At 44.7% G+C, this 25,526-nt stretch overlaps 1 protein-coding gene across 1 annotated transcript in view; it reads left to right on the top strand.

Annotated features, from left to right (window-relative positions):
- Nucleotides 1–25,526, top strand: part of SLC38A1 (solute carrier family 38 member 1) — a 108,355-nt gene that overhangs the window by 15,988 nt on the left and 66,841 nt on the right. The window contains exons 3-6 of the mRNA XM_070754945.1: nucleotides 10,807–10,899; nucleotides 10,976–11,008; nucleotides 18,622–18,666; nucleotides 25,172–25,181. Coding sequence (XP_070611046.1) covers nucleotides 10,807–10,899; nucleotides 10,976–11,008; nucleotides 18,622–18,666; nucleotides 25,172–25,181 — 181 coding nt within the window. The remainder of the gene's footprint in view (nucleotides 1–10,806; nucleotides 10,900–10,975; nucleotides 11,009–18,621; nucleotides 18,667–25,171; nucleotides 25,182–25,526) is intronic.

Here is a 25,526-nt window from a genome sequence, read left to right as displayed (position 1 = left end):
ATTTGAACCAATGCGCTCGGTTCCACTCCGCAATCTCTCACTTAAAACTGCCTTTCTCGTAGCAATTATCTCAGCCAGAAGGGTGTGGGAGCTTTCAGCCTTTTCCGTACATCAGGATTTATGCATATTCCATCAAGATAGAGTGGTTTTACAACTGGACCCAGCGTTCCTACCAATGATCAACACGCCCTTCCACCGTTCCCAAGAGGTCGTACTCCCGGATTTCTGCACCCAAGCCGCTCACCCTCTAGAACACCACTGGCACAAACTAGATGTCCGGCGAGCCCTCAAATTGTATGTTTGTAGGACACAATCAATTAGAAAATCTGAAGCTTTGTTTGTCTCCTTTCTTCCTGCCACTCAGGGACAAAAGGTCTCCTCCCAAACCATTGGACGTTGGATACAATCTTGCATAGCTGGTCCCAGCAGGTTTCACAAGGAATTACAGCGCATTATACCTCCGCCGCTTTGAATACACAGGTGTCAGTGGAGGACATTTGTCGTGCAGCCACGTGGTCGTCTCCAACAACGTTCATTAGACATTACCGTCTCAATGCCTTTGCCTCTGCAGAAGCAGCCTTTAGCAGGTGGATACTTCAGCGCATTTGCGCTCCCTCTGCTCCCCTGGCCAGGCCTCCTCCCTCCCTATCTTCATAGCTTGGGTATATCCCACATTGGACACTCCTAAGCAGCGCATTGGAGAAGAGCCGGTGCACCTACCTGAACAGTCTTCTCAATGCGCTGCGTGGAGAGTCCAAAATCCACCCGGCCGTGTTTATGGCCCAGGGTCACAGTTTTTAGTTGTTTCTGGTTATTGTAACTAATAAAAATTTTATCAAGTGAATCTGTCTCTGCCTCCATTTTAAAACTGAGCCCTCTAGAGCAGGCAGGGGGCATTGCCAAATTAATTATTTAAATTCAAACTCAGTCACTACCAATAAGACTAGAGTATAACCCATGTTGGACTCTCCACATAGCGCTTTGAGAAGACCGTTCAGGTTGGTACAATGGCTTAGAATTTTTCTAACACCCTCAAAAAGTGCCCATGTTCCCTTTTCTGTGCTCAGTCCACATGGTTTTTTTGACAGCGGCTGGAAAGTGGTGGGGGGTATTTGAGAAGGAGGCTTGGGACGCTAAGCGGGGAGGCAGACCCTCCTCCTCCTGGTTGGGAATGATGGGTGTCAGTATCCATCCATGACAGCTCCTAAAAGTCCCTAAAACATTTCTTTTAAACTTAAACTTTTGGCAGCATCCCAGCTGATCCTTGCTGGGGAAGTCAAGGCAGCCCCTTTTGTTAAGGGCGAGCAAAAGATGGCTGGGGCCCCTTCGGCTCTCGCTCACCTGCATTTCAGGAAGCCACGTCGCCCATCCACGGGTCCCTTCGAGCAGGCAGGGAGAGCCTGGCTTGTCTGTAACCGGGTGAGCAGCTTTCCAGGTGAACTGCGGCATGCCAGCCTCGCTCAGTCCGAGATTGCTGCCTGCTTTCAGCCAAGGAGAGTTGGGAAGCCGGTCATATGCCAGCCGGCAGAAGACACTGAAGCAGGGACGGAGAGCTCTGCTGCCTCCGCTGCCCCTAAGTGGCTGGGCGAGATGCCACCCTCCTCTTCTTATTCCTCCAGAGCCCACAGGAACAGCCACCTGCTTCCCTTTGTCTCCCCGGCCAAAGAAGTGGCAGCCAGTTGAAGTTGCGACCCAGAGTATTAAACCAGCCACTGCTTCGCCTCCCTCTGCCTGGTCCTCCGCAGTCCTGACGAGCCTGTGTACCTCCTCTGTCCAGGAGAAACCACTCCGAGTCCCGCTCCGTCCTCCTCGCCCCTCCTACCCATCGGCTGGTTGAACAGCAACTGCTGCCCACCAGGCCCCTCCGAAGCCATCCCGGCCCTTACACATTACCCAATTATGCCAGCTCTGACTTGGCATCAAGACCATCTCTGAAAATATCTCTGAAGTGGAAATTGGAGGGAAGCAGCTGGAGGGTGGGGCGAATAGCAGAAGGGTTCGGTTATAGCATCAGATTATTTTAAAAGCAGGTAGATTTAAAGACTTTGAATTTAGACTACCAAAGTATCATTTTTATTTCTTTTTTTCCCTTTAAGAAGTTGTTTTTTCAGTTTACAATGAAGAGAATTAAATATGGAAATAAACATGGAAATAAAAATATTAGAATCATGGAAGAGATGAGAGCTTGCCATCTACTGGTTGGAGGAGTTATTACAGGAAGAACCTTGTTTTATATGTTCAACAGATGTCCAACAGATGCTGGCCTTGGCGGTGGACTTTATCTGTTTTGGTCATGAGGATGGAATGTGTTTATTATGTGCTTATTTCTGAGAAGAAAGGAAGTTATCAACTTTTGTTTGGAACAAGAACTTTTGTGAGAAGAAACATCTGAACTGGCTGATGGAGATATGGTCACAGATTTGGCAAAGAACATTAGAACAAATTAAACATGAGAAAAACATGAGGACTATTATACAATGGATGCTATCACCAGAAAGCGTTTCAGTAATTTGGATTATGAAATATGGAAATGAGAAAATATGGGTGGCAGCAGGATTTCTGAAGAAGAAGAAGATTGAGATTATTATAAAGTTATAAATTAGTTGAATTAGCTTTTGTAAAATAATGAATTGGATTTATGGGAATTAAATGATAAACTTTAAATTTAATTGGAATTCATAATAGGGAAATGATATTGGGAAGAGATTGACTATAGATTGGGGGATATGAAGGAAATATGGAGGGGGAATTAACAGGTAAGAGGTAAGCGTATTAATTGAGCTGTATATGCAAGATATGTTATGAATCTTTTTTAAAAAAATATTCTGGGGGTAAATAATGAAAAATGGAATAGTAGAACAATGAAAATTAAATACGGTTATGATTATTTTGGATGATTAATATTTTTATTATTTTTAATATTAGTAGGAGAGAGGTGAAAAAATTTGAGAAGGAATTTTATAGGTATGGTTTAATTACAAGATAAGCAAAGACCATGAGAATTCTACCAAAAATTATATAAACAAGATGCTATCGAAGATGAAAAAAATTGTCAATACGGTACTTAGAAAAGGCAAATCTACCTAAAATTCTGGGAATTGAAGTCCAAATATATTCAAGTTGCCAAGGTTGGAAAACACTGTTCTAGAGTACCTTATTGGACTGCACCTTTAGAAGCTCAGATACACCCCAGCAGTGTACAGTGGAATAAAATTTCAAGATATAAAGATTTAATATCACAGTCAAAAAGGTTGAAAATAATGATAGAATTAGAAAAGCAAAGTATAAACCTTGATTGGTATACATATATACAATTACAGGCAAGATATAACGAAGATAATAAAGAAGAAACTAAACTAGATGAAATTTTGTTTGGCTCAGATGAGCATATGATTAAAAAAGTTTTATGATTATTTTTTATCTATTGATTTAGAATTTGAACAAGTTAAAGATACAATGATACAGTGGATGAAGAATATAGGATATTCAGTAAATAGAGATAAGTGGCAACAAATTTGGGAAAGAAATTATAAAATGTCATATAAGGAGAATATATATAAGATGTTTTATAGATGGTCTATGACACCAGAAAGATTAGCAAAAATGTTTAAGAATAGATCAATGAAATGCTGGAAATGTAATCAGTTACGAGGCTCTTTTTATCATATGTGGTAGACATGCACAGAAGTTAAGAAATTTTGGAAAGAGATTCAGCAATGGATACAGAAGATTTTGAAAAAGACTATTAAATTTAAACCAGAAATATTCTTATTAGGTATTTTACCAGAACATTTTAATAAAGAAGAAACATATTTGATTATACATATTTTAACAGCAGCTAGAATAGCATATACACAAAATTGGAAGCTGAATAAAATTCCAGACAAATATTACGTAAGATTTTAGACTGTGCTGAAATGAATAGGCTTACTTTAAAACTTAAAGATAAAGAGGAGTGTGATTACTATAAAATTTGGGGAACGTTTTATGAAATTAAAAATAATTGAGAAGTATTTTCTTTTACTTATTTTTGAAGAAATACATGATGGTGTAATTTTAATCTATTAAAGACCCAGATGACAAAATAAGGACTGGTGGCAGCATTGTATAGGGAGTCAACACAGAGATGAAAGGATTAAATTAGATATTGAGTTAACATGTTAAGATGTTTATGTTTTATTATAAAATAAAAAAGGGAATATAAGGGACTGGATTTTATCATATTGTTATTTGTAGATGAAATATATCTCATGTGTGGTTAATTTTAATTAACTTAGCAAAGAAGAGGATAAAAAGTACATATTGAAAGTATTATTAGCTCTTTTTTCTCTCTCTGAATGTTTAAGATATCTAAAAAATATTATTAATTATTATTTTAAGCATTGGTTCTGTTTTTTTATTGCTCATGTTATTTTATTGTATGTTGAAAGAAAAATAAAGAAACATTTTATACCCGAGAATTTTATAAGTGGATGAATTATGTTATATTGGAATAATAGAATTAAGAAGATAGAAAATAATGATGATCATATTGGATGATTTTTTACTTTAAGAAAAGTTATTAATGATAGTGTGAAATATTGATTATAGAAGTTATAGAACTACAGAATTTAAGCAAGATATGTGGATTATAATTTATATATAAGTTTTTATAAGTTTATAGAAAGTTATAAACTAGATTGTTAAAAATAGAGAGGGCATGATGTCTCTACTGGGGTTAAAGTGATTTACATTATATTAAGGTATGAGATTTTTATTTGATTTATTGTCCCATAAAATGGAGCAGGTTTTATTGATGATTCCAATGGGTTTACAGATATTTCTATAGAATAGGGCATGATGATTCCACTGGGTTTACAGTGACATAACTAGTATAGGGTATGAGGATTTCATTGGACTCATAGGTTCTCCCCCCCCCCTAGAATAGGGCATGATGATGGGTTCACAGTGATATAATTAGAGTAGGGCATAATAATTTGACTGGGTTTAAAGTGATTTTTTACAGGTTTACAGTGATTTTTTTTTTAGAATAGGGCATGAGGATTCCACTGGGTTTGCAGTGATATAACTAGAGTAGGGTATTATGATTCCATTGGGCTTAAATGGGGTATGATGATTTAACTGGATTTATTGTGAAAAGAGATATATGAAAGAAAAAGGGGGAAAGGGTTTGTTTCTTTTTCCTTCTCTTTCTTTTTTTTGTTATTCTTTCTTCTTTCTCTTTTTTCTCTTCTCATTAATTTCTTTATTCTTTATTTACTTATTAAAAGGAATTATTATTAATTGGGCTAAATTGGATATACGTGACAAATTATTTGGATTTCCCTCCACCTCGTGAATTGATATACTTTTGATCTCTGTAACAGTTAGATAATATTTAGGATTTAGATTACATGATTGGGAATTTTGCTTTCTTTCTTTTCTTTTTTAAAGGGCAATTATAATATAAGTAATGGGAAGAAAATACATGAAATTGATATTTAGGATATATAGAGAAGATTTAAACACTACAGCCTAAATGATTACATGTAATTAGAAAACAAACAACTTAAAAACTGTATTAGTTAATAGCTTTCTAAATGCATATAAGAAATTTGAGTAATTATTGTTTTTCCAGATGTCCAATATAAAGGAGGTAGCATTGGATGGATTATGAATACCAAATTGAAAAAAAAAATATTCATTGTAATGTATTCTAAGATTGATGGTATATTATTTTGCATATGTGATTGGAGTGAAAAAATAAAAAATTATTTGCCAGCTAGAATTGTCAGATTCAGAAGATGAAGATGATGTACAAGCTGTTAATTACTGTGATTTAAGAACTGTAGAACAAGCTAGTGAGGATGACAGTGAAATAGAACAGCCAATGATAACAAAAGTATAGAAGGGAGTCCTTGGTTAAATGCAAAGTTCCGAAGGTTACAGAAAAGAAGAGATGAAATTGGGGGGGAAAGGTTGTAATGCTATTCAGGAGTGTGTAAATTAATTAATTAATTAATTACATCACTTCTGGAATTTAACAGAAGAGATGGATGCTTTCTTCAAAGTGCTAGAAACAATATGGAGGTGTATGCTGTTTCTCTGCATAAATGAGTGTTTATATTGCATGATAAACAGCTTTTTAATAGCGTGAACCTGACTCAGAGATGAGAAGATGTTTTAAAGTAGACAGCCTGTTATTTTAAAAAGAATTATAACTTTTTAGTTTAGTCTATGAGATTGGAATGCATATTTTTTATGCTGGAGCTGAAATGACAAGATCCAATGTGAAAGGAAAAATAAAAGGAATGTTGTTTTGAAAATTTCAAGTTGTAAAATTCATATTATTTGAGCAGCCAACCAGATCACAGTCCAGATCCAAAACAACTACAACGTAACAATATTTTTTTATAAACCACCACCACAAATATTCATTGAATGAAAATTATGGTTGATACCCTTGCAATTTTTGAATAAAAGAACTTTGTTACTTCATGATCAGAGTTGGATGAAGACAGCAATTTAACATTGTTTTCACCCTTCTATTGTTCAACCGGAAGGAAAGAGGGCAGCAATATTGTGTCACAAGTGTTATCTATGTTTTAAGGTTATGGATTGCGCATGTGCCGAATTGTTTTCTAGGTGCTTCATCTCTGGCTCCGAACTAATATATAATGTGAAGGGATTTCTCTCCCTTAAAAATACTATAAATCCTTCTTAGAAAAAAAAGGAGGTACAGGAATCTACGGACATCAAAGAGAATTTAAAGATTTACGGTTTCAAGCAAAGACAGAGGTTCTTTTGCTATAACAAGGAAGTGATAAGTGAGTACAATACATCTTAAAATGACGGAGGGAGGGGAAAAAGAAAAAGAAGACGCTTCCAGCTTAGCGAACATTGAAAAAAAACTGGATAAATTGCTGGACATTTGTTCTGGATTTGAGCAGAGATTTATTAAAGTAGAAACTACAATGGGTGATTTGGCTTCAGAAGTTAAGCAAATTAAAAAGGAGGAGGAATCTTCTGCTGGAAAGATACAGAAAGTTGAAAAACAGGTGAAGGATCATGATGAATTAATTAAACAAATGAATGATAGAATTGCTAATCTGGAGGACCATCAGAGAAGAAGAAATTTGCGTCTGTGTGGGTTCAGAATGGACTTTGTCTCTGATTCAAACTTAACAGAAGCAGTCTTTGCTTGGATAAATAAGCAAGCAGGCATTCAAGTCAGCTTGGAAGCTTTATTGCGAGTCCACTGGGCAGCAGCACGAAGAGATAGGGAGAGGCAGAGAGACATTGTTGTGGCTTTCCTCAGTGAAAAAAAAGCAGATGGTTTACAAATCTTTGAAGACTTCTACTTGCCTTAAACAAGATGGAAATGAGATAAGAGTTCTGAGGGATCTCTCCTGGGAAACTTTGACAGTGAGAGCTGCTTTAAAACCAATTTCAAGCCGTTTATATCAAAGTGGAAGAAAGTTCACTTGGGGGTACCCAGTTGCTATTTTGGTGTTCCAAGAAAATAAAATGTACAGAGCACGTACATTGGAGGAGGGAAAGACTTTATTGGATCAACTGGGGATTAAGTTTGAGGAAGCTGAAGCACAAGCACAAGAAGGAGAGGAGTTTTTTGACGGTCGTAGTACCCCAGACAATGAGGAAAGACGAAGGGAAGAGCAGCTGAAGGAGTTAACCGGGCAGGTGGAGGACATTAGAAAAGAGCAGAGAAAAATACGAGCTCAGCGTGAGAAGAGAGCTAGAAAGTGATGTTGTTTGGGTCTCCTTGTCTTGTTGGTTGTTTTTTTTGGGAGATGCCTTGGGATTCCTGTATATTTGTTATTCGGTGGGGGAAGTCTAAGGGGGAGAAAAAGGGGGTTAAAGAAGTTAAAGTTAAAGAAGGAATTATTTAAAGGAGGAAGGAGGGGGGAGGGGGAGATTTATCTTTTATTACAATTAAAAGGGGTTGAAAGAGGAGCCAGTTGAGTGAGAACGCAATCAAGAGAATGTGCCTCATGAATGGACAAGGGCTTTTCTTGTCTTCCCCCCACTTGGTGGGGGGAGCACGGGGGGAGGCACGTTGGGAGGGGTAATAGGGGTAAAGAAAGGGGAAAAAATTAAACCAAGGGCAAAACAAGAGGGGAAAATGGTGATTTTGGTATATTATGATGGAGTGTAAGATAATGGTTTTAAATGTGAATGGTTTGGGATCGGATTTGAAATGGTTTAGGATATTAAGGATGGCTAAGCAATATAAGGTGGATATTATGATTTTGACAGAAACACATAGAAGACGAGGAGGAAGGGATAAATTGATTAATGATAGAAATTGGAAATGGGTGTTTGAATCTAGAGGAACACAAAATAGTAGAGGTACAGCGATTCTGATTCATCAGAGGGTTAATTTTGAAGAGGTTGGAATTCAGAAAGACAGAGAAGGAAGGTGGATATTTGTTAAAGGGAAAATAAATCAAAAGAAGCTGACATTAGCAGCAATTTATGCCCCAAATGTGAAAACAAAACAATTTATAATAAATACTAAGAGGAAGTTAGACAACTTTATGGAGGGCTCAACTTTTTTGGCAGGAGATTTTAATATGCAATTAACAAATGGGACTGCAAATAGCAGGATGTTACATTTAAACAGACTTAATATGGTGGATCTTCATGCAGATATTTCAAACAGAACTACATATTATTCAGCAAGATATCATACATTTAGCTGCATAGATTATATATTAATGAATGGGGGGGGCAATATACAAGTTAAAAAAGTAGATATTTGAGAGAATTATCTATAGAATCTAGGCATCTAAGGCCTAGATAGATACGGAACACTCTTATTGGAGTACTAAACTTCCGACCTTTTGGACAGCAGTCCTTGACAGAAAAACAAACAGTACAAATAACATGTTTACATCCTGTATCAAGATGAAGAAATCCTATTGTTTAGGCCAAGAAACATTCATAAAGGCTTGATGGATTAATCTAGAGAGTTCCAAGGAACTATGATGAAATTGGATGCAAGACAACCCCATATATGGACAGGAGGAAGGGGGTGTAAACCAGACATTAAAATACTATAAAAGATGGTTCTTGAAGTTAGGTACTTTACCTTTTGAGTACACCTTTTGAGTGTCTTCAATTGGTCCTGATATGATACGGTATTATCATATTGGCGTCTTTATGTTATGTTTGATATATGTTATGTTTGATATATGTTATGTTTGATATATGTTATGTTTGATATATGTTATGTTTGATAAATGTTTCTATGATATATATATATCATGTGGTTAATAAATATTTTTAGCTTTTATTCTCATGGTCTGGGGGGGTTTTCTTACAATATTAAAAGTATTTGATTAGCAGATCATGCCCCACTATTGGCAGAATTGGAAATAGGTCAGGAACACAATCAAATAATTTGGAGATATAATGCAGTTGTAACTGCTAGTGAACAAGATAAAGAGAAATTGCAAACAGAGTTATCTGAATATTTTAGAATTAATGATGTGGGTGGTATTAAACAATCAATTGTGTGGGATGCATGTAAGGCTTTCATGAGGGGACAATGTATATGTATGGAAGCAGATAGTAGGAAGAGGTGGGGTAGAGAGAGGGAAAGGAAGATAAGGGAAATAGATTTGATACAAGAGCAGTCAAGATTAACTAAAAGTAGAGATTGGAATAGTTTATTGAAATTGAAAAGAAACAATTGATGGTGTATGATGAGATCAAATGGAACAAGATGAGAATGATGATGCAACAAAAAATACAGAGCTGGGGGACAAGATCAATGCAGCAAATGGTGAGATATCTGAAGAAGAGGAAAGAAAAATCATGTATTTTAGCATTGAGGGACACTAGTGGAGTGGTTAGATATGGTAATGAGCAGTTAGAGGAGATAATGAGGAAATATTATGAAGATTTGTATAAAGAGGAGCAAGTGAAGATAGGTTGGGAAAATAGTAAGTGAAGAAGATAAACAAATTTTGAATGCAGAAATTACACAAGATGAAATTACTAGAGTAATTAAAGGGTTAGAGAAAATAATAAGAGAAAAAAGTGAAGGTATAAAGGCGCAAGCAACCAATATATATAAATTGCTAGTGCAGTCAGACGGGGACACGATTGAAGGATTGACTAAATAGTGGCAAAATGAGATACAAGTAGAGGTACAAGAGATGGAAAATATAGTAGAAAATATAAGGAAAATTAAAAATACAAGAATCAAAAGCAAAATTGGTATAGGTACATGGTGGACCATATTCAATTTGAAATTATGGATAAAAGGATAAATTCGGAAAATGAAACTGAGTTGAGACAACTGATGGGACGTTGGGACAAGGTATAACGATATATGACGAGCAGAATCCGAGACCAAGCTACAAGAAACAAATTGGAATCACTCTATAATATGTAAATAGATATATTGCTCTTGGGTCAAGTGGACTATACAAGAACACCTCCGATTTGGTGGTGGGGAATGTGTGTGTGTCTGAGTGGGGGGCATATTTCACTATGCACTGTTTTATGTTGTGTGTAATATAAATTTGTTAAAAATTAATTAAAAAAATATGTTTTAAGGTTATGAAAAGTGGAAACAACAGTTTTAGACTTTTTGTTTTTGTGAAGAACTGGAGAGAACAAATGGTATGATGCACAGGTGCTTTCTGCTTCTTATGCTTTACATCTCATTTGTCAGTTAAAAGATTAAAAAAATAGAAAATTATATACATAGGTATGCATTAAATGTAGAGTATATGGTTAGAGATTCTGTTCCTTATTGTGTTTAATTGCCATCTCTCTTTACCTTGGTTTAACTAGGCTGCATTGTTTATGAAAAACTCGGAGAACACATTTTTGGAACTCCAGGAAAAATTATTGTTTTTGGATCTACATCTCTTCAGAACACTGGAGGTAAATAAAGTCTTAAGAAGCAGGAAAAATAAATAATTCATTCAGTAGGTCTACTTAAGCATTTCATACTGGGAAGCTGCACTGGCTGCTTTGAATCATTTGGAGAACTGTAGAAGGAGCCATTTACCATCATCCCCATGTATACCATTCCTATTCTTGCACATACACATAAAAACACATATGGGATCAAGACAGAATTGAATATGACTAAAATTTATTATTCCCATCAATCAATGGGAAAGTTCACAGGGAGAAAAGGGTAGTTTCTTATTTTTTTTATTTTACTTAAAGCAAACTACATGTGGAGCAGAAACATTTGCAGGCACACTAAGCTGTAAATTGCTTTGGCTATAGCTGATTTTAAAACAACTGGTGAAACTGATATTAAATTATAAGTTTGAAATGGCTTTAATATTATATTATTTTTTGCAGGTAATTAACTGTGGATATACAGTGGGGATATACAAAAATATTTGTTTTCATTTGATTCTCCCTTTCTACCATTTCATTTCATTTCATTTATTTTATTTATTTATATATTGGATTTGTATGCTGCCCCTCTCCGAGGACTCAGGGTGGCTCACAACATATCAAAGAAAGCATAACAATACACCTGGATCCAATTAATGTAATTAAAAAACCTAAAAGTTCTAATATAATAATGATTGTTGTTGTTGTTGTTATTGTTGTTATTATTATTATTATTATTATTATTATTATTTATTAGATTTGTATGCAGCCCCTCTCTGCAGACTCGGGGCGGCTCACAACAGTAATAAAACAATATACAGTAACAAATCTAATATTAAAAGTCTAAAAACCCCATTATTTAAAAAGCATACACACAAACATACCATACATAAAACTACATAGGCAAGGGGAGATGTCTCAGTTCCCCCATGCCTGATGGCAGAGGTGGGTTTTAAGAAGTTTACGAAAGGCAAGGAGGGTGGGGGCAATCCTAATCTCTGGGGGGAGCTGGTTCCAGAGGGTCGGGGCCGCCACAGAGAAGGCTCTTCCCCTGGGTCCCACCAGCTGACATTGTTTAGTCGACGGGACCCGGAGAAGGCTAACTCTGTGGAACCTAACCGGTCGCTGGGATTCATGCGGCAGAAGGCGGTCTCAAAGATATTCTGGTTCGGTGCCATGAAGGGCTTTATAGGTCATAACCAACACTTTGAATTGTGACCGGAAACTGATCGGCAACCAATGCAGACTGCAGAGTGTTGGTGTAACATGGGCATACCTAGGGAAGCCCATGATTGCTTTCGCAGCTGCATTCACCCCGTGAGACACACTAAAACACTTGTTGGTCATGAGGGAAGATCTAATGGCCACAGGCCTGGCTGCATAGATAAGTCTTTAAACTTTTTCAGAAAGCTAGGAGGGTGGGGGCAGTGCGAATCTCTGGGGGGAGCTGATTCCAGAGGGCCGGAGCAGGTTTCAACAAGGAAAAGGCAAATGGAGGGAAGGAGTGAAGCCTTCCCTCACTTTGCAAACATCAGGCCTCAATTCACAGAAAATAGAGGCCTAAATGTGAGATCAGTAGCACAAGATGTTGTGCTACTGATCTTGCATGAGATCATGTATGTTAGAACTCTGTTCTGAGTTGCAGTTGGCTGGAGCATCCACATGTGTGTATTGACTTTTGTTGCTAGGAGACTGAGATGTAATAATTTCCAGGTAATGCCCCTTTGCTTAGCTGACTCCTTCAGTTTTTTATGACTCACTTAAGCAAGAAGACATGTTCCCAATCAGATCCAGCTAATTGTAGTCAATATCACAGTTTGTGGAAGTTTTTGTTCCTCATTTTCCTTATTTTTGTGATTATAATAGTGAGAAACAGGCGAGGATTTCAGCGAGGCAGCTTCTGCTGCAAATTACAACTGCTGCTATTGATGAGTCAGCAGTTTCATTCTAGCTCGCTGGAGCAACTGCTTTAAGCCCTCCAATTACTTTAATTGTTTTGTTTCTGGGCAGCCTTCCAAAGTTTTTCCCCTGGGGGGGATTCTCTATTGGGATGGGTTCCTGCATTCTTGTGCTTGCCGCTGGGGATGAGCTGGTCTTCCCCTGCCGGGATGATCACCACCACCCGAAGATTTTCAACTGTGGAAGTTTAAATTTGACTGGTTTGAGCAATTAATTAATTAATTAATTAATTAGATTTGTATGCCGCCACTTTCCAGAGACTCGGAGTGGCTCATAACAACAGAACATAGTAAACAATTTAAAAACAATTTAAAACCCCTAATATAAAAACAATCATTCATCTCATACAGACCATACATAAAGCGGAAACGGCCCAGGGGAGTCAATTTCCCCATGCCTGACGACAGAGGTGGGTTTTGAGGAGTTTGCAAAAGACAAGGAGGGTGGGGACAGCCCTAATCTCCGGGGGGAGTTGATTCCAGAGGGTTGGGGCTGTCACAGAGAAGGCTCTTCCCCTGGGTCCCGCCAGATGACATTGTTTCATCGACGGGACCCGGAGAAGGCCAAATTTGTGGGACCTAACCGGTCGCTGGGATTCGTGCAGCAGACGGCGGTCCCGGAGATATTCTGGTCTGATGCCATGAACCAACACTTTGAATTGTGACTGGAAACTGATCGGCAACCAATGCAGACAGCGGAGTGTGGGTGTAACATGGGCATACCTGGAGAAGCCCATGATTGCTCTCGCAGCTGCATTCTGCACGATCAGAAGTTTCCGAACATTCTTCAAAGGTAGGCCCATGTAGAGAGTGTTACAGTAGTTGAGCCTCGAGGTGATGAGGATATGAGTGACTGTGAGCAGTGAGTCCCAGTCCAGGTAGGGCCGCAACTGGTGCACCAGGCGAACCTGAGCAAATGCCCCCCTCGCCACAGCTGAAAGATGGTTCTCTAATGTAAGCTGTGGATCAAGGAGGACGCCCAAGTTGCAGACCCTCTCTGAGGGGCTCAGTAGTTCTGGTTTCTGGTAGAACTTTAGTTATATTGGAAATAATGCTTATTGAATGCAGGATTTCATAAACTCCATTTTTATTATCTTCTCTTTCGTATTCAAAATACAATAGAGACTGTCACATTCCTCTCTCTCTCATTATCTCTAGCAATTACAGTGATCCCCCGATTATCGCGAGGGTTCCGTTCCAAGACCCCTCGCGATAATCGATTTTTCGGGATGTAGTGGTGCGGAAGTAAAAACACCATCTGCGCATGCGCGCCCCTTTTTCCATGGCCGCGCATGCGCAGATGGTGTTTTTACTTCCGCACCTGGGAAGAGCCAGCAGCTGAGGAGCCGTCTGCCTGCCCGCTTGTCCGCCGCTTTTCCGCTTGTCTGCCGCTTGTCCGCTTGTCCGGCCGCCGCTTTTCTGCCCGCCGCTTGTCCGCCGCTTTTCCGCTTGTCCGGCCGCCGCTTTTCCTGTCCACCCGCCGCTTGTCCGCCGCTTGTCCGGCCGCCGCTTGTCCACCGCTCTGGGAGTTGAAGACCCAGGGAAGGTTCCTTCGGCCGCCCACCAGCTGATCTGCTCGGCAGCGCAGTAGCAGCGAGGAGCCGAGGATGGGGTTTCCCCGTTGCCCACGCAAAGGGGAAACCCCATGTTCGGCTCCTCGCTGCTACTGCGCTGCCGAGCAGATCAGCTGGTGGGCGGCCGAATGAACCTTCCCTGGGTGCCGCCCGCCGCTCGAGAGCAAGAGGGGGAGAGATAGAGAAAGAGAGAGAAGGAAAGAAAGAGATGAGAGAGGGAGGAAGAGAGTGTGAGAGAGGAAGAAGCAAGATAGAGAAAGAGAGAGAGAAAGAAAGATGAGAAATGAAGGGAGTGACGTCATCGGGTGGAAAAATCGCAATATAGCATTTCGCAAAGATCGAGATCGCAAAACTCGGGGGATCACTGTAGTCCACACACACATTCCTTAAGATTTATGTCTTTACAGCATAGTTCAAAAGCAGCAGGAATGACTGAGAAATAGCAAAGGATAAGATTACTCACTCCGGAGCCAAAATGACACATGTTTCATTATGGATCTTTAACATTGAAACTCCACCCTTCTTCCCCAGTGGCCCTTCTTCCCCTGTGACATAACGAATACATGACTCCAGTAACTAACCCATTCCTCCCCTTAATATCTTTTTCCTAATACTTGCTCCCTGCGTTTTTGAACCCTTCTGAAGCAAGGATTTACCCAGCGATTGTTGGTCTCTTCCTCACTAGATTCTGGACTTATAGCAACATCCTGTGGCTGGCCTCCCATCTGTTCTAATACCTGTAACCCAGGGCCTACCACTAATTCATAAACACTATCTATATCAGAGTCATCAAGCTCTTCATCATCCTCCAACTGACCAGGAGTATGTACAACACCATCCCCGTCCTCAGGGTCCCTCCCCTCCCCTGGAGGAAAATTAGGGTTAGGTTTATCAGGAAAATGAACATGAAAGTTAGCAATCAAAGCAGGAGCATCAAAGTCATGAGCATCCATCCAATCAGTGGTGTCAGGCCCACCTCCGGACCATTCCACCTGATATTGGAAACGGTCGTTGAGCCAACGAGAGTCCCGGATGCTAGTAATGTCCAAGCGTCGTAGTGGAATGTGAAGGGTGGCATCCGGATGGGGGGGAGCAGGAACGGCAGGGCCAGGGACTGGGGGCCGAAGTGGAGACTCAGGGGAGACTGGAAGCAATAGTGAGCGATGAAATACGGGATGCACCCGCATGGAAGGAGGTAGGGTCAAACAGTATGTCACAGGATTGATGACCTTTTCAACAGGGAAAGGGCCAATGAAACATTGATCCAGCTTGCGGTGAGGTTCAGAAGAAATGTATTTGGTAGAAAGCCAAACTCCATTGCCAACAGTCAATGGGGGAGTGTCTCTGCGGGAACGGTCGGCAAAGCATTTGTAGTCTTCTTTGGCTTGATTTAACGAGTTGGTGAACGGCACGTAACTCATTGAGAAAATCAGCAGCAAGTGAAAACGGAGAATCAGCAGGAGTGAGTGGAAACAAGCCGGGATGGAACCCATAGTTGGCGCAGAATGGTGTGGTCTGCGTAGAGGTATGTTCAGAGTTATTAAAGGTGAACTCAGCTACAGAGATATATTTGGACCAATCATTTTGTCTGTCGTGAACAAAACAACGAAGATATTGTTGCAGGATGCCAATAACTTTTTCGGTGCCCCGTCGACTTGGGGGTGATGGGTGGATGCCAAGGAAATCTTGACTTGGAGAGAGGTCATGAGTTCTTTCCAAAACTGGGCAGTGAATTGCGGACCACGGTCGGAGATGATGGTGTCGGGTAATCCGTGGAGGCGGAAGATGTGCTGGATGCATAGGTGAGCTGTGATTTTGGCTGTAGGGATTCGACGACAAGGGATGAAATGAGCCATCTTCATTAACATGTCCACTACTACAAATATAGTAGTGAAGCCTTGAGAAACAGATAGGCAGGTGAGGAAATCCATAGAAATGGTACCCCAGGGTCTTTCAGGTGTAGGTAAAGGTTGCAATAATCCAGGAAGGGGTCCGAGGGCGGCTTTGGCTTGGCAGCAATGGATACATGAGTTAACACAGGTAGTGACATCATGGTGGAGTCTGGGCCACCAAAAGGTACGAAAGACAAGGTGTAGGGTTTTGAAGAGGCCAAAATGGCTGGCTGCGGGATTATCGTGGCACTGGTTGAGGATGAGACCTAGGATTGGCCCTGTGGGAACTTAGAGCAGGTCATGGTAGCGGAGCAAGTAATCAGCGATGGTCCATGGAGAATCAGGTTCTAGATCTTGTTTCCTTTGGGTGACAAAGAGGTCCTGGCATTGCGCTTCGCAAATTCGTTCGTGAAGATCTACTGTATTCTGGGTGGCTGCGATCAACGGGAGAGGCAGAATGGTACGAAGCGGTGCAGGTTCTTGGGTTTGGGTGTATTCAGGTTTGCGAGACAATGCATCAGCTTGTTTGTTGTCCCACTTAGGAATGTAGGTAATGAGGAAGTCGAATCTGGCAAAGAGAAAGGACCATCGTATTTGTCTCTGGCTTAGCTTCCTGGCAGTTTGGAGAAATTCCAAGTTTTTGTGGTCAGTTCTCACCTGTACTTGGTGACAGGCTCCCTCCAGATGATGTCGCCAGGTCTCAAAAGCAGTCTTGATGGCTAAAAGTTCTTTTTCCCAAATGGTATAATTCCGTTCGGGAGGTTTTAATTTCCTAGAATAATAGGCACAGGGTAATAAAGGTCCGCCATCTTGGCTTTGTTGGAGAAGTACAGCTCCTACTCCAACGTCGTAGGAGGTGTGACGGGGCACAATGGTATGGCATGAGAACAAGCGAAGGTCTCATCCATGAAGTTGGAGGTGGCTTCAGAATCTACTAAGGCAATAGCAGGGAGGGTTTTGGTTGGGTTTTCTAAATTCACCTTAGTGGCTAAGGTCAGGTGTCTTGAAGGTGCCTGCCCGGCCTAAGGTATGCTTTAGGCTGGGCTCTGGTCGTTTCCCGGCAAGGTAGCCTGGATCTGAAACGCAGGCGCGGTGTTCGAGACTGGAGTAGACGTGAGAGTGCGACGACTTCTCTGAGGGCAAGTTGGTAGCATGTATCCAGTCTCTCCACAATACATGCATAGGCCTTCCGCTCGATGTTTGGCTCTCTCGGCTTCACTCAGGCGAGGTCTGGCCGTACCTAGATCCATTGGTTCCTCTCGAGCGATGACAGCTGGTCGGTTTCCTGTGTCTGTTGGCATCTGGAAGGGACGTCTTTGCACGAAGTTGAAACCGTTGTTTTGAAATCTTTGGCATGGAGCTGGCACTGGTCTGGTTCTCTCTCCAAACTGGTTTTCCTATCTGGTGACACATTTCTGGGCAGATGACAAATTAGTCTCAATGATCAAACAGGTCTGGTAAAGTTCATTTAACGTGTTGGGTGTTGGTTGGCGTGTCATTTCATGCACAATTCTAGGTTTCAGGCCATCTTGGAACAGTTCCATAAGGGCTTGCTCATTCCAATTCAGGGGTGTGACTAGTTTCTGGAAGTTGGAGATAGACTCCGAGATGGTCTTATTGCCCATGTGTAATTAGCATAACTGAGTGATAGTGTTCTGTACGCGCATGGGGTCTTGAAATTCTTGTTCAAACCTCTGGCAAAAAGCAGCATAATTTTGCAGGATTGGATCCTGGCCTGATAAAAAGGGCATTGCCCACTCAAATGCAGCACCTTTACACAGGCTTATCATGAAAGAGACTTTCATAGCATCCCTAGCAAAGTCCTCTGGAGATGAGTTGAAAAAATTCTGGCATACTTGTAGAAATACAGTGGTACCTCAAGATACGAACCTAATTGGTTCCAGGGGGAGGTTCGTAAGATGAAAGGTTCGTAAGACGAAACATTGTTTCCCATAGGAAACAATGTAAAGTCAATTAATCCGTGCAACAAGAAAAAAACCCCCGCAAAAGAACGCTGCCGCCCGGCTGTCACCTTTTAAAATAGCGGGGGGGGGGGGGGGCTTCCCAGCAGCCTCCCGAACCGGGAAGTTTGACAAAGAAAAGGGGGGCTGCAGCGGCGGGGGCTGCTGTAGCTTATCCTCCTCTTCCTCCTCCTGCGGCCGCCTTCCCCAAGGATCCTCCCATCTGCAGAGGAAGCAGGGAGAGCTTTGTGCCACTTCGGAGCCCGGAGGAGGAAGAGGAGGAGAAGCTGCAGCTGTCACTGCCGCTGCAGCCAACTGTTTTTGCAGTTTTCTTCAAAGCCACACCAAGCTCCAAAGCGGCGCAAAGCTCTCCCTGCCTGCTCTGCGGTCGGGAGGCTCCTTGGGGAAGGTGGCCGCAGAGGAGGCAGGGAGAACTTTGTGCCACTTCGGAGCCCGGAGGAGGAAGAGGAGGAGAAATCACAGCCACCACTGTGGCCACACTTTCCTTCGGAGCCCGGCACAAAGCTAACCCCGCCCCCTGTGCAGCCAGAAGGCTCCTTTGGGAAGGCGGCCGCAGGAGGAGGAGGTGGAGAGGCAGGATAACTGCGCCGCTTCGGAGCCCGTTTCTTTCCTGCTGCCACTATCTCCTTGAAGGTTTTCCCGACGAAGCGCTGCGCTGGGCTCCAAAGTGGCGCAAAGTTCTCCCTGCCTCCTCTGCAGCCACCTTCCCCAAGGAGCCTCCCGACCGCAGAGCAGGCAGGGAGAGCTTTGCGCCGCTTTGGAGCCCGGTGTGGTTTTGAAGAAAACGTTGGCTGCAGCGGCAGTGACAGCTACGGCTTCTCCTCCTCTTCCTCCTCCACCTCCTGTGTCCACTTTCCCCAAGAAGCCTTCCATCCACAGAGGAGGCAAGGATACCTTTGCGCTGCTTCAAAGCCCAGGCGGCCCTGAAGAAAAGGGGGCTGCAGCGGCAGGGGCTGCTGCAGCTTATCCTCCTTTTCCTCCTCCTGCGGCCGCCTTCCCCAAGGATCCTCCCGTCTGCAGAGGAAGCAGGGAGAGCTTTGTGCCACTTCGGAGCCCGGAGGAGGAAGAGGAGGAGAAACCACAGCTGTCACTGCCGCTGCAGCCAACGTTTTCTTCAAAGCCACACCAAGCTCCAAAGCGGTGCAAAGCTCTCCCTGCCTGCTCTGCGGTCGGGAGGCTCCTTGGGGAAGGTGGCCGCAGAGGAGGCAGGGAGAACTTTGTGCCACTTCGGAGCCCGGAGGAGGAAGAGGAGGAGAAACCACAGCCACCGCTGTGGCCACACTTTCCTTCGGAGCCCAGCACAAAGCTAACCCCGCCCCCTGTGCAGCCAGAAGGCTCCTTTGGGAAGGCGGCCGCAGGGGGAGGAGGTGGAGAGGCAGGATAACTTTGCGCCGCTTCGGAGTCCGTTTCTTTCCTGCTGCCACTATCTCCTTGAAGGTTTTCCCGATGAAGCGCTGCGCTGGGCTCCGAAGTGGCGCAAAGTTCTCCCTGCCTCCTCTGCGGTTGGGAGGCTCTTTCGGGAAGGTGGCCGCAGAGGAGGCAGGGAGAACTTTGCGCCACTTCGGAGCCCAGTGCAGCGCTTCATCCCGCCGGCCAAGAGCACTCAGGCAGTAGCTTCTGCCAGACACGGGCAATGAGTGGGACAGAAGGGCGGGGAGAATCAGGAGGCTCCTTTGGCGGCTGGGGGATGCCTGGCTTTGTGATTTTGGCTGGGGGGGGGAAAGAGTTAGGAAGGTCCACAGAGGAGGCAGGGAGAACTTTGTGCCACTTCGGAGCCCGGAGGAGGAAGAGGAGGAGAAACCACAGCCACCGCTGTGGCCACACTTTCATTCGGAGCCCGGCACAAAGCTAACCCCGCCCCCTGTGCAGCCAGAAGGCTCCTTGGGGAAGGCGGCCACAGGAGGAGGTGGAGAGGCAGGATAGCTTTGCGCCTCTTCGGAGCCCGTTTTTTTCCTGCTGCCACTATCTCCTTGAAGGTTTTCCTGACGAAGCGCTGCGCTGGGCTCCAAAGTGGCACAAAGTTCTCCCTGCCTCCTCTGCAGCCACTTTCCCCATGGAGCCTCCCAACCGCAGAGGAGGCAGGGAGAACTTTGCGCCACTTCGGAGCCCAGCGTAGCGCTTCGTTGGGAAAACCTTCAAGGAGATAGTGGCAGCAGGAAAGAAACGGGCTCCAAAGCGGCACAAAGCTATCCTGCCTCTCCACCTCCTCCTCCTCCTCCTGTGGCCGCCTTCCCCAAGGAGCCTTCTGGCTGCACAGGGGGCGGGGTTAGCTTTTTGCTGGGCTCCGAAGGAAAGCGTGGCCACAACGGTGGCTGTGGTTTCTCCTCCTCTTCCTCCTCCGGGCTCCGAAGTGGCACAAAGTTCTCCCTGCCTCCTCTGCGGACCTTCCTAACTTCTTCCCCCCCCCAGCCAAAATCACAAAGCCAGGCAGCCCCCAGCCGCCAAAGAGCCTCCTGATTCTCCCCGCCCTTCTGTCCCGCTCATTGCCCGTGTCTGGCAGAAGCTGCTGCCCGAGTGCTCTTGGCCGGCGGGATGAAAAGTGCTGGGGTGGGGGGTGTCCCAACAGCCACCCCACCCGAGTGCTTCGCCTCCCGCTGGGCAAGAGCACTCGGGTGGCAGCTTCTGCTGGATACGGGCAATGGGTGGGACAGAGGGGCGGGGTTAAGCCTCCTTCGGCGGCTGGGGGCTGCCTGGCTTTGTGTTTTTGGCTGGGGGGGAGAAGTAGGACCTTCCTAACTCCCTCCCCCCCAGCCAAAATCACAAAGCCAGGCAGCCCCCAGCCGCCAAAGAGCCTCCTGATTCTCCCCGCCCTTCTGTCCCGCTCATTGCCCGTGTCTGGCAGAAGCTGCTGCCCGAGTGCTCTTGGCCGGCGGGATGAAAAGTGCTGGGGTGGGGGGGTGTCCCGACAGCCCCCCCACCCCAGTGCTTCACCTCCCGCTGGGCAAGAGCGCTCGGGTGGCAGCTTCTGCTGGATACAGGCGATAGGTGGGACAGAGGGACGGGGTTAAGCCTCCTTCAGCGGCTGGGGAACTGCCCGGCTTTGCCTTTTTGGCTGCAGCGGGTGCTGTGGTGGGGACCTTTGAGTTTTTGGCTGGGGGGGGGAAGGTGAAGCGCTGGGGTGGGGTGGCCGGACCTCCTGCCTCCTCCCCCAGCCAAAAACCCAAATGTCTCCACTGTAGCAGCTGCTGCAAGAGGCTTCCCCGCCACTCGCCCATGGCCGGCAGAAGATCGCTCTTGCCCGGCTTCCCCGTGAGGCAGCAGGTCAGCATCCTGGGCGGGCGGGCGGCGGGCGAGCGGCGTGGAAGCCGGCGGCTGTGGCAGCTGCTGCAAGAGGCTTCCCCGCCTCCTCGCCCACAGCCCGCCCGCCCAGGATGCTGACCTGCTGCCTCGCCCCACGCCCGCCACCGGCCCGATCCTGCGCCTCCTGCTTCCCCCCCCAGCCAAAAATACAAAGGCGGTCTGCCGCCGCCCGGGGAACAATGGGAAGCTGAAGCCGCCGGCGGTTTGAGCCTCCCTTTGCTCCACACTGCTCCGCCCTGACTGGGGGGGGGAGCAGGAGGACCTTCCTGACTCCCTCCCCCCAGCACTTCACCCAGGACAACAGGCAGGGCAAAGCAGCATGGGGCAAAGGGAGGCTCAAACCGCCGGCGGCTTCAGCTTCCCATTGCTCCACGCCGCTTCCCCTGCCTGTCATAGTGCGGCTTCCCAGCGGCCTCCCGAACCCGAACTTTTGCCGAACGGCGTTCTGGAGGCCGCTGGGAAGCCCTGCCACCCGGCTGTCACCTTTTAAAACAGCCGGGGGGCTTCCCAGCAGCCTCTCGAACGCCGAACCTGGAAGTTCGGGTTTGGCGTTCGTAAGACCAAAAAAGTTCATAAGAAGAGGCAAAATTTTTCTGAACCCCGGGTTCGTATCTCGGGTTGTTCATAAGACGAGGGGTTCATATCTTGAGGTACCACTGTACATCAAATTTATCTCTTGCCCCTCTAAAAACAGATGGCTTAGCTAAGTAAATCTTTGGCCTTGGTTGAATGATGACTTGTGGTTGAACTGGCGTGGCAGCTTGACTTTGTAATGCGATGATTTGTGCTTGCAATGCAGTGACTGTTTGTGTTAACAGTTGGACATCATTAGCTAAATTGGCCATCCTGAGCTGGCTGGTTGAATTTCTTATTTAATTCAAGCGTGGGAGTTTCAACACTGTTCTTCACCGGTTTCGTGCCTCTCAGGCCGGGCAGATAAGAGGTGCGGCGCTCCCACGGGGAAAGGAGAAGACGGCGGCTCAAGCCCTTCCCCGTGCGCCCCTCCGGAGGAGCCACTCTGGCAGTTGTCCGGGCGGGTGAAGGTGGCTGGGCCACTGACAGGGACAGGCGGTGAGCGCTCGTATCCCGAATTTGGACTCGTAAGTAGAACAAAAATATCTCTCCCCTCCTAGCTCGCATCTCGAAATGCTCGTATATAGAGCAGCTCGTATGTCGAGGTTCTACTGTATTGGAAATAACGCTTACTGAATGCAGGATTTCATAAACAAAGAAACTCCATTTTTATTCTCTTCTCTTCCATATTCAAAATACAATACAGACTGTCACATTCCTCTCTCTTGTTATCTCTAGCAATTAGCCTCTTAAGAATTATGTCTTTACAGAAACCTCTTTCAGAGTTTTCTTCCCAGTCTCTGGGGGAAGGGCATTCATCTTGGCCTCAAGGAGACCCAGTGGAACAGGATCCCATTGCATCTGCCCCGCCTTACAGAAAGGAACATTTCTTGACTTTGACCTTGGTATCGGAATCCGACACCCCCCCTGTAGTTTCCAGGGGCAACCTTCACTCCAACTTCTGCGGGGTGTTGCCCGAGTTGTCCCAGGATTTAGGTGAATCACACAAGCTATTTTTCAAAGCTATTTTGCCACAACCTTTAGGCATCATAGTATTGTGCATCCCTAATTTCCTAGGATGGATACTAATTTGTCCATTCACCAGTCTTTGCGTAAGGGACATGCTACCCACCACCTTCTTCGGCCCATGGCCATAAGGATTTTTCTGATGACGAAGGGGTGATTCTGGAAAGGCCAGCTTTTAAGGGGTCTGTTTTGGCTTCCTCTGTCCAAATCCTTGTGGTATAAGGCCAGTGCCTCTGCCAGCATGGACCAGCCTTCTGCTCCCTCAGAGGCCACATCTTGTCATAACCCCCAGGAAGGTTTGTTTTCTGAGCCTATTGTGGAGGAACTTGCCATTCGCTCTCTAAAATTATTTCTGGACAGAGTTCAGTGCCAGTGACCTAATCTCAGTTCTCTGACAGCCCCTATTAACAGGGATCACAAACTTTATGGTCCTGTACAGGTGTCCTTGTCATCTTTGTTGACCACTGATCCAAGCGAGGCTTTCAGGGTGAAGGATAAGGTTGAAATTATGTGCCATAAAATTCCATCAGGCATCTGCCTGGCCATGAGGGCCTTCTTCAATAGATCCACCCTAATTTGGCTGTGTCGGTTGCAGGCCAGATTGCTCCCTAAAGACACTCACTTGTACCATGACATCAACAAAATTATTGCAACTACCGAGTATTCTGCTGATGCTACCTTGAATGCCACCAAATTTTCTTGTATGATCCTAGTATCTAACATTTCTTCATGCCGCTTTCTGTGGCTCTGACATTGGCAAGCCCATCATGCAGTAAGTAATGGCTGGCATTGGCCCCCTACAAAGGGGTTAGTGATTGGTATTGGTATTTGGCAAAGTTCTTGAGCACATCCTGACCAAAATCAAGGACAAGTGGAAGGTGCTGCCATCACAGCAGAGGTGACCAGAATGTAGAGCAACCCTTATAGGCAGAAGCAGTTCTACCAACTCTGCCTACAAGGCCCCATATTATCACCGTGAGCATGCACAGGGCTCTGAGTGTACACAGGATAGACCTAGTTCCCATGACAATCTTTTCTATCCAAGTGGCCCTTTCAAGGGGGTTCCAACAGGCATTTCTGCAGGGGTAAATGATCTCCAATCTAATCTTCTTTTTGGTGGGCACCTGCACCATTTTGCAGCCCATTGGGAAGATATCTCTTCTAATACCTGGGTTCTCAACACCATTTGATTCAACCTCAAGATTGAGTTCAATTCTCCTCCCCCTGCCTTGTTTCCTTCAATGTTCTGTCCCAAGGAACTCTCAAAAGAAACATCTGATGGACCTGGAGATCCAAAATCTCTTGCAAATCCAGACCATCAAACCAGTTCCTGAGAGTCAACAAGGCCTTGAGTTTTATTCCATTCTTTTCTTCATGCCCAAGAATTCAGGGGGATGATGGGGCATACTGGATTTTAAACACCCTCAACTGCCATGTGACATAGTGGCATTTTAAAATGCAGTCTCTCCAAACCATTTTGGGTTCCATTCATGAAAGGGATTTTCTGTCATCTGGGGACCTAATGGAGGCCTATCTTCATCTCCTTATCCATCCTGACCACAGGAGATTTTTGTGATTCCTATTTGCAGGCCATCATTTTCATTAAGAACCATGCCCTTTGGTCTCTCTTCAGCTCCTAGGACCTTTACCAAGATTCTGGCAGTAGTAGCAGCATCTGTCAGGGTTCTGTCTGTCAGAATTTAGTGTTATCTTAATGATATCTTAATTTAGTCATCTCCCCCCCCTTCAGGGGACAGTGGATGTCCAGAGCATCAGAGCATCAGAGCATCACCCAGGTCCCTGGGTTCTTGGTCAATCTAGAGAAGAGCAACCCCATCCCCTCCACTCGCCTTCTCAACCTCGGAGCAATTATAGACTCTGAATCTTGCCGGGTTCACCTTTTCCAGGACAGGTGAGACAGTATTCGGAGCTTGGTTGGTCAGGTTCATTCATTCCACTCTTTGCCACTAGACACATTGCCTTGCCTACTAGGCAAGATGCTTTCATGTATCATCATAGTTCCGTAAACTTGTCTTGCCAGGACACTTCAGTGGTTCCTATTGCCACACCAGAAGGTGGGCTGGGCTTCTTCCACAGGTTGCCCTGCTGGACTTCTGATGCCCTGGCCACTAGGTGCATTTTCAGGGAACCCCCCAGGATGATGATCATCATGGACACCAGCTTGTTCAGCTGGGGAGCTTACCTGCAGGAGTGAATGATCAAGGGCAAGTGGTCACCAGAGAAGGTATGCAACAGCATCAACTGGCTGGAACTTCAAGCCATTCATCTGGCATTACAGCATTTTCAGAGGGAGGTTCGAGACTGCCATGTTTCCTATTCTGACAGACAGCG

Source organism: Erythrolamprus reginae, chromosome 6, assembly GCF_031021105.1.
Source record: "Erythrolamprus reginae isolate rEryReg1 chromosome 6, rEryReg1.hap1, whole genome shotgun sequence".
NCBI lineage: Eukaryota > Metazoa > Chordata > Lepidosauria > Squamata > Dipsadidae > Erythrolamprus > Erythrolamprus reginae.
This window is presented reverse-complemented; position numbering and strand designations above follow the sequence as displayed.